The 15,319-nt window shown below is 32.1% G+C and overlaps 1 protein-coding gene across 2 annotated transcripts in view; it reads right to left on the reverse strand.

The window, feature by feature from the left end:
• Positions 1-15,319, reverse strand: part of LOC145259949 (uncharacterized) — a 95,724-nt gene that overhangs the window by 8,878 nt on the left and 71,527 nt on the right. For both annotated transcript variants that reach the window (XM_080117925.1, XM_080117924.1), the window contains exons 11-17: positions 13,743-13,837; positions 13,473-13,622; positions 11,286-11,349; positions 8,788-8,916; positions 5,136-5,344; positions 3,583-3,731; positions 2,245-2,361 (exon numbers count right to left, since the gene is read on the reverse strand). In XM_080117925.1, the coding sequence (XP_079974051.1) occupies positions 2,245-2,361; positions 3,583-3,731; positions 5,136-5,344; positions 8,788-8,916; positions 11,286-11,349; positions 13,473-13,622; positions 13,743-13,837 (913 nt within the window). The remainder of the gene's footprint in view (positions 1-2,244; positions 2,362-3,582; positions 3,732-5,135; positions 5,345-8,787; positions 8,917-11,285; positions 11,350-13,472; positions 13,623-13,742; positions 13,838-15,319) is intronic.

The following is a 15,319-nucleotide window of genomic DNA, read 5'->3' on the forward strand; positions in this document are numbered from 1 at the left end:
AAATTGTAAGCTATTTATATTTATAAAAAGAAAACTATTTTTTTTATTTCTGCTGCAACAATTTTTCGATTTATAGACCAGTAAAATAAGGTAGGATCCAAAATATAAAGGAGGATTAAATGTTATCTGAAAAAAAAAAAAAATAAATAAATAAAAATGAAACGTTACAAGCTTTGAAGAGTGTGGACCGTTTCACATGTTGGGCACTCAATTTTCAGTAGAAACAAGTATGTGGGGGTTCCCCTCTATGAGTAAAAAATTTACTTTCATCATGACTAATGTTTGTGAAAAAAAATAAAAATCCAAGGTGTGATAACTGAGAAGATTACAGACAGATGGACAAATGGGAGTGAATCCAATCCCTTCTTTGTCGGGGGACCAAAGAAACTTGTGGTTGTAATTAGATTATTTTTTTATTTATTTTTTTTTTTTATCGGTGGCATTCACAACTCCTTTTGAATTTTTGAAAGCTAAGAGAAAATTGGATTTGAGATTTGTCCATCACGGTGTTGTTGAAAAGGAGTTATGTTAATTTCCTTACAGGATTATATAAGGGAACAATACAGAAATGCTTGCCAGTTAACACCCTTTTCAACAGTATTAGTGTATATATTACAAAAAAATTAAAAAAAGAGGTTAATGTAGTTTTCTTGAAACATTGTCTACAGTGTATATAAAGGAAATTTCTAGAAAGCAATACAATAGGACCATCCAGGTTGTCATTGATGGACGTACATCCAAGCAGCATAACATTAATGCAGGAGTGCCTCAGGAGTTGATCTTTGGATCACTATTATTCCTGATATTCATAAACAACCTCCCTGATAATATTGTGTTGGAGATGGGTATATTTGCTGATGATACGCTTTATAATATGCATGAGGGAAGAACGGCTGTACATAAATCTAAGACAATGGCAGAATCGTTAGAAAATGATTTCCGGACCATAGTAGAATGGGGCCGCAAATGGATGGTAACATTTAATGCTAGTAAGATTAAGCTGCTCTCCTTTAACAATTACAAGAAGCCTCTCCAAGCACCAATATCCATGACAAATAACACTACCTGAGAATTCTTCCTTCAAACTCCTCGGCCTAACATTCACAGACAATATGAACTGGAACAAATACATTGCAAATGCTGCTGCAAAGAAAGTAGGTTCCCTCTATCGAGCTAGAAGACTACTCACGCCTGAGAGTATCCTGTACCTTTACAAGGCCACCATTTGCCCATGCATGGAGTATTGTTGCTATGCTGGTGCATCTATCACTAGCCTCTCCCTCTTGGATAGGGTCCAAATGAGTTTGCAATCTGATAGATCCCATTTTGTCAACTAAGCTGCGATCCCTGTCCTATCGCCACAATGTTGCATCTCTGTGCCTGTTCTACAAATATTTTAATGGAATGTGCTCTGATGAACTCGTTGCACTTGTGCCCCCCTCGGCGTACACATCCCCAACAAACCCGCTTAGCAATAAAATCTCACATCTTTACTGTTGAGGTCCTTAAATACCAAAAAGCTTTCTATTCTAATAGTTTCTTCCCTCGAACAGCTAGACTTTGGAATTCCATTCTTGCTACCTTCTACCTGCTTCCCTGGCTGTACTGATATGCAGAAGTTTAAATGTACCGTAAACAAACATTTTAATCTTTTCTAGGCATGGTCCCAAATCCAAGTGCCGATATGCCTTGTTAGGTGTGAATGTGAGTAAAAAATAAAAAAATGCAGAGGTGTAGACACAAACCGAAGCAAATTAAAACAATGGTGGAATAAGTTATGCAGATTCACTTTTATCAATACAATATGCACGCATTTGTTTTTCTTATATTTTATACTTGCAGTGTGTTCTCACTTGCATCGGAATAGTCAGATGGAATTTCGGGAAAAGTTTCCTTCATCAAGATGTGTGTTATACTTTAGTTCAAACATGTATACTGGGGCTATTGTCAGTCTCATTGGAATTGAAAAATTAATTTTGTTTTTAAAATTCTTTAAACATAATAATGTACAGCTTCTGTTAATATTCAATAGTATTTATTTTTCTGTGATTAATAAGAAAAAACAGCTTTTATTAACAAGCAAATTTTTGATTGGGCCAGTCGATAAGGGTGGAAAAAAAAATTAGCGCAGTTCTGATACTGAAAGTGACAGATTTTGGTTAACAATTTTCATGTACAAAACATTTGTTGATAATTTTCATTAGAGCTGATTTACTAGAAATTTTCACTCGTTTAAATACTTACCGAAGAATTTCTTCACGCCGTTGTTCTGTACGTATTCTCTCCTGTACAAGATATTCTCGTTCTAACTTGATTCGTTCGCTTTCCAATTTTACTCTTTCTAATTTGGCTCGCTCCATACTTAAAAAGAAAAAAGGGAAAATACTTTAACAACACAAAAGACATCATTTTAAAATGCAAAACGTTGAAAAGTAATAAAAAAAAATTTGGCAACGGCTAGAATTTTTATTTTAAAATTTAATTAAATTCATATCACAGTGTATGTAAAAATTATTACTCATTTTAAACTAGAGTTGTGATTTTGCTTGGAGGGAAAACTTTGAGAACATCAAATACATCATTTTAAAATGTGAAATGCTTAGAATTAATAAAGGAATAAAAATTCTAATCGCTGCTAAATTTTAAGATGTGCTTGTAGATTTTTTTGTAGCGTTGAGACGATGAATTGGAATCAGAAAAATCGGAAGATTTGGGGGTATTGGAATTGGAAAATTTGATGCTTATTTTCTGATGCCAAAACGATTCTTTTAATTGTCTTTTTTATTATTTTTATTTTTTTAAAGTAAAAACTTCCACTGCTGGTAGTAATGATAAAATAATAAATATTTATTGATTTTAAATTACCAGTGAAGCTTAAATCGATAGATCACTCTCCACAAGTGTATTTTGAAGTTTAGGAAAATATCTGCATATTTAGTATATGTTTTTACGAAAATTGGGAAAAATAACAATTTTATAGTTAAATAATTAGAGATTTATAAAGAATCGGAATTGGGAATTTAGCACGGAATCGTCCCATCACTATTATTTTGATAACTTTTAAATAGGATTTTGAATGTTACAACTTTTACAGTATCATTTAGTCATTAAATTAATCTGACCAAATTGTTATAGGCCTGATTCTGTTAATGTAATCTTATTTTAATCTCTATAAAATAACTGCATAGCTTCCAAAACATTCAATCTTAATGAGCGAGAAATTGCGAAGAATTTTAAAGCTAGTTTTAATCTGACAGTTTAAATACTTCAAAATTTCTTTCAAAATTCAAAGTAATTTTGATTCTTGTCCTGGATTATCTCTATATTAAAAAACAAAAAGAAAAATCTGTCATGGCTGATGGAACAAGAGCACACTACCCCCATAGATTAAATAAAGTGTTTCATTCAAAATTCCATGCAAATTCTCAGTGTTTGACAAAGATTTCAGTGCTTGACAAGACATACCTGAAGGTCGGAGGTTACATTAGCCGAAAGCAAAAATAATACTCATAAAGACAACAATGATCCGAATATATAAAGAATTGCTTGTAAAAATACGAAAATTTGGGCATGTTAATTTACCTGAGACTCTTTGCTAATCGCATAGCTTCATCTTTTTGTCGTCTCTGAAAATCTCTTTGGATTTCTCGTTCACGATCAAGTTCTCGAAGACGTTGCTCCTCTCGCAATCGCCTTTGACTTTGACGTATACGCTCTCTCTCGCGTTCAGCCTGATAGAAGATGTGAAAAACAAAATGAAAATTTAATTTCCCTTTAAGGTAAATAAAGAGGTATAATATATATATATATATATATATATATATATTAAGTAATGTGATTTATAATTTAAAAGTTTTAAAATTTTTTAAATTTAACAATCAAAATTTAATTAAATTAAAAATCAGTTTCATAAGAAGGAACAACAACAAAGTCAATTATCTGTACGATCGTTTCGGAAATCCGTGCTTTTTATTTGTGGTATACATGAAGTCACGTAGAATAATTATACATAGTTTTTTTGGTAAGCACGGTCTCCTCATCAGCAAATTTAGGAGGATTTCTATTGAATTGAAAAGACACCAAAAATAAAATACACCAAAACTTTTCAATTCAATAGAAATCCTCCTAAATTTGCTGATGAGGAGACCGTGCTTACCAAAAAAACTATGTATAATTATTCTACGTGACTTCATGTATACCACAAATAAAAAGCACGGATTTCCGAAACGATCGTACAGATAATTGACTTTGTTGTTGTTCCTTCTTATGAAACTGATTTTTAATTTAATTAAATTTTGATTGTTAAATTTAAAAAATTTTAAAACTTTTAAATTATAAATCACATTACTTAATATTGAATTAGCTCTAGGACATTTAACTATCGAGCTTATTATATATCTAAATTACAATGAGCATTTCCTGTATTTTAATTAAACTAGTAATTTCACTATTACATTAAAATACACTTAGCTCTTTAGACTATTATTCTAATCTCCTTTAAATTATATATATATATATATATATATATATATATATATATATATTACTGTTTTATCTGCTTAGTTACACATGTTTCAGTTACCGAATTGTATCAATGATCCACTAACTTTATCAGACTTTACAGAAATAATTATTATGATTAGGAAAATAAAGATATTAGAAAAAGCACAAAAAATTACCATTTTTGCTAAATATATGTTAGATACCAAGTGGCTCAATCCCTATTATATAATTTAACTAGTTGAAAATAACAAATCAACTTGATGTGCAAGACTTAGGTTTGTTTTTTTTTCATATTGTATTCTAAAAGAATATGGTTTAATTCCTATTTTGTGCAGGTCTTTTAAGGCTCCATATTTACAAGTAATGTCATCAAAGACTGGGACCAAATAGTAGACAAAAACTAATGGATTATGTATGTAAGATTCAAGTTGTATCAGATGTTTTTCAAGATACAATGCTTTCCATTCTTGAGGTAAGAGGAGAGAGGAGGAGAAAGTGGAGAGAGAGAAAAAAAAGGAGAGAGAAAGAGAGAAGGACACAAAGTTAAAAAAAAAAAAAAAAAAAAAAAAAAAAGGAGAAAGAGAGGATGCACAAAGTTAAAGAAAAAAAAAAAAAAGAAAAGTATTTGTTACCCTAATCCGATCAAAAGATAAAACATCTTTTTTGGATTCTTTGTTCTTGTCTTTGCTTCCTTCAGGTGTCGTTGGGCTTTCTTTAGATTTGGATTTTGCTGTAGCATCTTTTTCTTTATCGGCAGAAGTTTTACTCTTGTCTGTTCCACCATCTTCTTTGCTTCTCCTCTTTGCAGCCTCTTCTTTACTCCGCTCCCCACGAGATTTATCTGAACAAAAATCACAAAACACGACCATTTTGAATACAAATTAAAATTCTCCCATTTTGTCCATTTGTTCTCACTTTTTCCAATATAAATTTTAAAAATCCACATGTAACAGCTTTTTTAAAAAATTATTTGTGTAGGAAGACATTAGCGAATTTAACGAGGGATTTGGACGCACAATTTAGTTGTTCTTTACCATAGATGTTCAGTCTACACCTACTGAATTTTTAAAACATCTGATCTCAGAGATATTCCTTTTTTTTTACTTGTTAGAATTTCTATATACCAGTATTTGGATTTTAATGTGAACTTTTTGTTTAATGGAAATCGCTCCAGAAAAGGCATGAAGCCACTTGATGTAAGGAGCTTAAAAATAAATAAACCTACTACTTCAAGATCAAAAAAACTAGCCAAAGATAAGCGTCAGATAGATAAATTCTGACCCAGAAAACAGAAACATCACTCATGAAATGTGAGGAGTAAAGGACAAAATAGGAGAAGCAAGAGTTATGAGGCTGCTGAAAGTAAATCAAAGTTCCACTTTTTATTCTCCTATTGTTATGATATGCAGAGACACTTTGATGTTAGTCTCATCAGTAAAGATGTGACCCTAAATGGGTTTCACACTCACTGAACCATAACCTTTTTATGTATGGAGTTATCAAAACAATCCCCAAAATATTCCTGAACTGAAGAGATTCATCAAAACCAAATTTAGGTCAGTACCAAGAGAAGAGCATGTCGGATTTATTGACACCAAATGTGTGTATGATTCAATGGCAATAAAACAGACTACAAACCTGATAAACAACTGTATCGAATATGATTGTATTGCAGAAAGGATTGCGAATTCAAGGATATGAATAGAAAATTTGTTTTTGTTTGGTTTTAATGAACAAAATCTAAAGAATTCACAATGGCATGAGGAAACTGCCTTGAATTGACACTGTCACATGAATAGATCTAATGATGAGTTATGGTCAGTAATAATGTGAAAATAAAGTTAACAAATAGAAAACTATGAAAGAATCAAACAGAACAACAAAAATTTTTAATTAACCAGCAAGATTTGATTAGAATCAAAGTAAAATAAAATGCTTTTTTGAGTGATGAGAGACAAATATGAAAAAAAAATTTGAATGAAAATGATTCTGTGTAAATCAATAATCATAATTATTTATTATACAGGATGGAATAAAATTGCTGCCCTAGAAAAGACGACATGATTCCATTTCCGTTTGATGAAAACTGGTCCAAAAAAAAAAAAAAAAAAAAAAAAAAAAGTTGTGTACAAATCTCAAGAGCAATAAGAGCCTTTTATTATGTTTGAAAATGACACAATGTTCAACGAGCGAGGTTGGAGATGCGCGGCTGTTCAACTCATGCTTTCTACCGATCCAAGTTATGACAACAGGAGCATTGCCAGCACCCTCAAAATGCAAATCTGGACAGTTCAACGCTTGAGGGTGCCGCTAAATGCATTGGATGACCGACCCACGGTTATGGTCTTTGGGGTGGTTTCAAGTGAAGGCCACATCATGCCACCTCACGTCTTTGAAGTCGGCTTGAAAATCAACACCAAAGTGTACTTGATGGTGCTGAAGAGTGTAGTAATCCTGATACAATCAAGTGGCCGCTGGCAGACCCTGGGTGTGGCAGCAGGACTTGATGCTGCCCCACAAGTCCCAAGAAACCCAAGCTTGGTTTCACTAGTCCTGCGACTTCGTACCCCCCCCCCCCCAGCTCGACTACTTTGGTCATTTGTTGAGAACATTATCACCGTGACCTGCCACAACACCAAAGTTAGCCTGATTACCAAGTATTCGCCAAGCACCTGCTGGCGCTTGTGGAAAAGGCATGTTCCCAGTTCTGGACCCACATCGAGGTGGTAATTGAGGCTGAAGGCGGCTACATCAAATAGGTCAGCACTACTACATAAGTTACCTGAATTGATTTTTTTTCAATAAAAGTTTTAAAATAAAGCTGTACTGTTGTAATTAGGGCGGAAACTTTATCGTTCTACCCTGTACTATAATTATACTGAAAAAAAAAAATAAAATAAAAAATTACTGTAAAAATTAAGATGTATTTAATTGTAATTGTTAAGCAATCCATTGAATATTTTTCCCTGCTGTTATTAGCTGATAAACGTAAGGACATAATTGCTTTCTAAAATGAAAGGAAGATAACAGAGGGCAAAGAGTTTAAATGCTATTTTTTTTATCAAAAACAGATGTTCCATCTAACACAAAGAAAAGAATTTCTCAAAACTTGGAGATTTTCCTTGCCCATCCAGGTAGTTGGCACTAATGGTTCTCCCATATGAATTTTATCCATTTGTTTAAACCTTTTTAATATCAATTAAAAAAATCCATACTGAATATGTTTTTTGAGTGTTTCAAGTAGGAGGAGATTAGTAGATTTAAAGAAAGATCTAGCTGCACTATTTTTCTTTTACTATAAAAAAAGGTTTCTTTAAAACTATTTAGAAGCAAGGGTATGTTTGCTATGCAAATTTGTAGTAAGATGCCCTCCATACGTTAATATTTAAAACAAGAAAATAATGTTCAATTTATAAAAGAAGGTTTAGTTTTCTATACGAGAATAAGATAAGAACGAGTATTATTTGGATTTTTTGGACCACTATTCTCATCTTGATTGTCATTTTCACAATGTTTCAGTCGATGTAACCTCCAACCTTCTTCAGGCGTATCTTGTCGAACTTGGGAATTTGGATGGAATTTTTAATCTTTTTTCACAAGGACCTTTGACGCAGTGGTTAAGGTATTTAGAAAAATCAATTGTAAAAGTGATATTCTCCTGGAGGTTCAATTCTCAGTGTGAGCGACCAAAAAGAAAATTGCAAATTACTTAGGACCTCTATCCAGTCTGACAGAATAAAAGCATGCTATCCTATGAAGTAAATAAAGGGTTGTTTGAAATTACATCCAAATTTCAGAGTTCGACAAGATACATTTGAAGACAGTTGGAGGTTAAATCGAGACAAGCATTGTGAAAATGATACTAAAGATGAGAACAGTAGTCCGAAGAATCCAAATATGAATAACCAATCCTCATCTCAAAAATTTAGAAATGCAAGATACAAATGACGATCTTGCTTAGAATTCAGAACAGTAGTTTCTAAACGCAGTTATCTTTTTTCTAAAGACCAAAACGTTTGATCAGTTATAACACTACTTTTATAGTAATTAGTTTGTAATATAGTAGAAACGTTTTGTTGTTTGATTTGCTTACGAGCGTACAAGATAGTTTCTCTGCCATTGCATCCAGGTTGTTTGATTCAGTTATATAAAGAGCAGTATAATCAAGTACGTTTTATGTTGAACTTAGAAAAATGATTCTTTTCTTTTTGGAAAAAATATTTTCAGAAATATCCTTACTTTACAATAATTATTACTAAAGGTGTTATCAAATCTAATGATTACCTGAATGTCTCCGACGACTTGAACTTGAATGGCGTCTGTCATCTCTTCTGCTAACAGATCTTCTGTCTTTTTCATCTTTTTTCTCCCCTTCTTTTTTATCTCCATCTTTTTTCTCCCCTTCTTTCTTATCTGAAATTATAAGTAAAATATCAAATAATTACCTCGCAGAAAGTGTAAACATTATTGCATGTAATATTTATATACAAGTTTTAGAAGGCAATCACAATGCAAGAAATGGAAAGATGTCATTATATATTTATATATATATATAAAGCTGAATGTCTGTGTGTGTGGTCACAAATAGGCTCCTATATGGTTGACTATTTTAAAAAACTGATTACATATAATGATAGAAGATGTATCGAGACACAGGAATGGGTATGTTTGATCCTGCAGAACGGTGGTTCATTAAAATTGTGGGGTCTGCGTTCAGCCTGGTCCACAAAGTATGAGAAATAAAAAATAAAAAAAAACGTTTACAAGTATTTTTGATATAGATATAGAATACTTTGATAAGTATGTTTTAACTTAAATAGGGATGGTATAATAAAATTGTGGGGTCTGCGTTCGCGCCTGGCATCCATAGAATGGACATAGGCACAAACTTTAATAAAGACTTTTCATATCTATCTGCGTAAGTATACTTTGATAATTATGTTTCAGTTTGAAGAAATATGGTATAATAAAATTATGAGGTGTTCGTTCACGCCTGACCTAGAATAGAATGGAAATATGCCACAAAATTTAACAAGGTTTTTTAATATAGATCCACAGAATATTGTGATAAGTTTTTCAGTGTGAACAAGTATGGTATAATAAATTATGGGGTTTATCTATTTTATTTTTACTTTCATCATATTTTGCTTGGGTTTTGATACCCCCAAATTCGAAGCTATCTCTTAACAACCCTTCCTTTTCATAACCTATCATACTTTCATAAATCAGTCCATTTTCTGTAGGCTGTTTTTGAACCCAGTCAATGACGGGTACTTTTGCTAGTATATACAGGGTGTCCGTAAAGTTACTATACAGACACCCTGTAATATATTAACAGTACAGTAAGATATTGTATTAAAATATTTATTTGTAATAAAAGAAATAAAAAGAAATAACACCTTTATGTTTATAAAAATTACAGAAAATACACGTGTTAATACAATAAAGCAATAAGACTGTATAGTAACTTTACGGACACCCTACATATATATATATATAAATAAAGAGAGAGAGAGAGAAATATATAATGCAATGCTTTTTGAGTAAACAAATGGAGCCTTTGTCATTTGACAATGTTTATCATTGTGATTTTGCTTAATCTCAGCTACAGCTGATGGTCACATAATTAGAAACACTGACTCATCTAGATGGAAGTTTCAATCATGATTTAAGGCAACTGCTTGTCTAATCGCACTGAAGAGAATACTGTGAAATTCTCTCATTGGATGACTAATTATATATATTATACATACATAGTTTGGAAGTTTATCACCTCTCAATATATTAAGCTTGTTAGACAAGACTCATCAATTCACTATTATTGTTTTTATAAACGGTTTTCATTTTCTTATTACAGAATTCTACTTGCGCAGTTTGGATCACTGATAAAAAAAGAATTTCAGAATTTTTAGGTCAATTTACTTCTGGGAATAGTGATCCAGTTCAAGATTGCCATACTGAAGCAGCACTCACTCTATGTGGGTTTAACAGGTTCCCTCCAAAGGAGGAAATGTCAAGAGAATTTTAAATTCACAAGCACTCACTAAAAGGAGATGACTTTAGGTTAGGTTTTTGCAACTCTTGTAGGGAGGTGTTTATATCCTCCTACATACAGCGCCTGGTATTCCTAAGTGGTCACCCATTTAGTACTGGCCAGGCTCAATGCCGCTTACTACTATCGGTGATCTAGCGGAAACCAGTGTATCAACACTATCATCCAGAGTTCAATATTGTAAATTACAAACAGAGCCCCGACCCCAAAAATGCATACATCCAGCGGTAAAGTAAACAAGTCAGTAAGTACCCCTCCATCCCTATTATGAAAATTCATTACAGTTTATGCGCACACCTGTTAGATATTCATTCTTTTGTTATATGCATGGTGTTGCAGCAAAATCCGAAACTTTACAAAATAAACTTTTGTTTTTATTGCCTATGTAGAGACTCAACAGCAAAGCCATTGCCTTAACTTTCAACTCTTTGGAGACATTTGGAATGAGCATGCAGTTCAACTCGTGTTAGCATTAACCAAGGTTCTCAATGATCATTGATTTATTACAGTCCATGTCAACAGGGATCTTGGCTGCCAGATTTTGCTACAACATCCTGTGTTGTAAATTATCACAGCTCCCTCCCTTCAGCTTTTAAGCAGAAAAGAGTCTTTCTAATTCTTTCCAGTCAATTTACTTTTGGAGATTATAATTCTTGGTTTCCACGGACAACTCTGGGACATAGATCCCACTGGTGTATATAAAAGAAAGAATTTGCCAATAAAAACTGACCCTTTTTCACTTCTGGTTTTGTTTCAGTTTTTTTCACACTTTGCAATCCAGGATCATTTTTTGCCTACAAATTAAAAAAATAATAAACTGTTATAAGCATTGAATATGATTTCTTTTTACTTATAAGGGTAATAAAATTTTAATTTAAATACCACATAGAAATTCATTTTGGATAAGGCTCATGCAGTTCCAGAACAAAAGTTAGTGCTTGTGCATTACAATTTGATTTCAAACAATGTGTTTTAGCTTAAATCTCTATTACGAGGTGCCTTCAATAAGTTTCCAGACTTTTTTTTGTCAAGCACTTATATTGATAGTACACACATGAAACTCTAGTACCCTTCGAAGTAATCTCCTTCGAGTGCAATGCACATGTACCATTCAACAGCTACTGGAAGTCCTTTTCTGTAAGCATGTCAATAACCCTCATCACAACCTTTTTCATTTCCTCAATTCTCTAATAACGGCAGCCTCTAAAGTTTTTCTTGACTTAGAAAAGAACCAAAAAGTCACAGGGAGCAAGGTCTGGACTATAGGGAGGGTGGAGAACTGTTTTGATGCCCATCTTAATCAAATAGTTGACAAAGATGGATTTGTGAACTGGTGCATTTGCGCAAATCTTCCGCATCTTTGGTTCTTCACAAATAATTGTGTGTACAGTTCCCACACGGAATCAAACTATGCACTTATTGTCTTTATAGACACACAACAGTCTTTATCCATGAAATTCTTTATTTTGGTCAATCAACTTAGGTGTTCTGATTTCCTTACTTCTCCCACACCTTTCGTCATTCCTCACAGATTCCCTGCCTTCCTTGAATTTCTTATGCCATTCAAAAACTGATGCTGGATTCATGAAAGATGGTTCAAAAGCAGTCTGAAGCATTCTATACATTTCTGTAGCATTTTTTTGTAAAATTTAAAACAGAATTTTATTGCATATCATTCTTCTAAAGTGTCCTCACGTCCAGATTGCATTTTTGAAATTCACAAGCTGTGACAATCAAGCTTTAGTAGGGTGTATTCTAATTCCTGCTGTAGCTGTTCATTTTAACCTGAAATCATAAAAATTGGTCAGTCATCTCATAAGATGTATAGCAATAAGATACTGAATTTTCTAGTGTCTATAACAATTTTAGATGCCTGTACAAAAAGTCTGGAAACTTATTGAAAGCACCTTGTACATACCATGTAAAAATTCAAAAGTTCATAAAAATGATAGTGTAGAATATCTGCTAGAAGTATATATATATATATATAAGTAATGGGACGATTCCAATATTTTTCCCAATTCCGATACAATTACTGATTCCATACTAAATTACTGATTCCAATTCTTTATAAATCTTTAAATATTTAACTATGTAGCTGTATTTTTCTCTGATTACAGTAAAACACACACATGTTAAATGTGCAAATATTTTCCTAAACATAAAAATATACTTGTGGGGGACAATCTATCGATTTTAGCTTCACTGCTGGTTTAAAATCAATAAATATTTATTATTTTATCATTATTACCAGCAATGGAAGACTTTGCTTTAAACAAAATCAAATAAAAAAGACAAAAGAATCGTTTTGACATTGGAAAATCGGTACAAATTTATCCGATTCCGATACTATCAAATCGGTCTGATTTTTCCGATTACTCGTCCCAACACACATATATATATATTAAAAAAATTTTTTTTTTTTTTTTTTAAAACTTATCAATCTACCATTTTCCATTTTAAAATGGACGTTAATTGAAATCAAGGGAGATAAATCAGATTGTCACAGAATTTGTTGCAATAACAAATATGATAAATCTGTATAATTCAATAAATTTCATTTTGTAATTATTTTTCTATTCTATCATTTTTTGGAATTTTTACTAATTTTGACATGACAAGTAAGTCTGTAATAGTGTTTTTACCTAAAATATATTTATTTGAAATCCAATTATAATACATAAGCACCCAAAATTGACTTGTAGACAAATAGAAATTTGATTGAAGAAATGGTCAGAAATTACAATTGGCAATATCTAAAAAAAGGCCTGACAGTTATGCAACTTGGATTCACAACTTGAGATTGTCAACACCTAAATAACGATTACTGAGAATATTTTGAGTAAAGGACTAATAAAATAAGTAAAAAATAAAATGTAAAAAATATTTTTAGTGTTTTTTTCTTTTTTTTTTTTACCTTTTCTACTGATATCATCTTGCCATGGAGTTCTGTTTGATTCAAATGTTGAATGCATTTGGAAGCTTCCTCAGAAGAGAACATCGTGAGAAAGCCGTAACACCGTGCACCTGGACTACGGACATTGGTCACCACTTTCGCATCAACAACCTAACAAAGAAAATTAGTTCAGAAGATGAAGATATACATAAACATTTGAAAGGAATTTTATAAAAAAAAGAGTTTGTTTTTAAATTAAATAATAAGTGACCTTAATCAAGTCGACAGTACCTTGCCATATTTGGAGAAAAGACTTTTCAGATCTGTGGCTCGAGTGTTAGAAGACAAACCACTGACCCATAAGTTCCGACTATTTTGACCAGCCCCTGAAAAACAAAGATTCAAAATAGATTCATTATTTAGATAAGTAGAATTAGTATGGAGGAAAATGGAGAAAAAGGTTTTTCTGCCTCTTTCTCTCATATAAGGAATGGGATGATTCCAATATTTTTACTGATTTCGATAAATTACCAACTCCAATTCTTTATAAATCTCTAAATATCAAGCAATAAAATTGTTACCCCAACTCCCCACGCATTACTGTAAAAAAAACACATGTTAAATGTGCATATATTTTCTCAAACGTAAAAACAATTGTGGGGGATGATCTATAGATTTTAGCTTTACTTGCAGTCTAATGATAAATATTTATTTTATTATTACTACCAGCAGTGGAAGATTTTGTTAAAAAAATAAAAATAAAATAAAATAAAACAGATAATTAAAGGAATTGTTTCTGGCATCGGAAAATAGGCACAATTTTTTCCAATTCGGATATCACCAAAAGTTCTGTTTTTTTTTATTATTTCAATTAATTGTCCCAACACTTACATACACAATGTTACATTTATGTAGAAAAACATCTAAATGCACTTTCTACTTAAAGTGGTTTTGGATTGGCTCTATCAAGTTTTAGGCGATTTTAGTTTGGCAGTATCAACCATAAGTCTGGGATCTGTCTCTTAACGACGTGGATTCGATGAGAGAGCAGAATAGAGTCCTTGTAGCTTGTTATGCTTCATCTTATGTTGAGAATCAGACGGGCACGAATTTGATTCTCTTTCAATAGAATTAACAATTATCAAATTATTACACATCCTAATTTGGTAATATTTACATTTTTCAATCTTTCTTTTTCCATTTATTTACTACTAGCCCAAGTGCCTGGCATTGTCTGAGTATTTGGAGGTATGTTGAGAAAAAAAAAAAAAAAAAATGGTAAAAAGGTAGGCTCGAACCTGTACCACGAAAGAGGAAAAGAATGTGAAAAAAGAAAAAAAAAAAGAAAAAAGAAAAAGAAAAAAGAAAAAAGAAAAAGAAAAAAAAAAAAAAAAAAAAAGAAAAAAAAAAGAAAAAAAAAAAGAAAAAAAAAAAGAAAAAGAAAAAAAAAGTGACGTCTTTGCCGGGCATTTATCGCCAAACCGGAACTGACAAAATTTTTAAATCGAAAAGAGGGGATAACTTTTGAAAATATTGGCAAAAAAAGCGACCCTTCCCTGTAGAAAAGTGCCCAGTTAAAGGCGAAGGAATTTATGTTTTTAGCCAATTTTTCAATATTTCTCGTCCGAAGGGTTGTGCTTCAAAACAATACCAAGGTTATGAAAATCCGTTACCTCTGTTGAAAGTTTTAGGCAAACATACATACATTGAAACAGACAGATGAGATTTAGACTAGCGGGTTTGCCTGGCAATGCCCGATTATTTGTAGGTGTGTGTGTGTGTAGGAAAAAAAAAAAAAAAAAAAAAAATTGGTATAAGGCAACAGCGAAGGAGGAAAAGATGTGAAAAAGGGGGGAAAAAAAGTGTTA

The sequence above is a fragment of the Euprymna scolopes genome, chromosome 35, assembly GCF_053919585.1.
Source record: "Euprymna scolopes isolate OS-2025 chromosome 35, ASM5391958v1, whole genome shotgun sequence".
NCBI lineage: Eukaryota > Metazoa > Mollusca > Cephalopoda > Sepiida > Sepiolidae > Euprymna > Euprymna scolopes.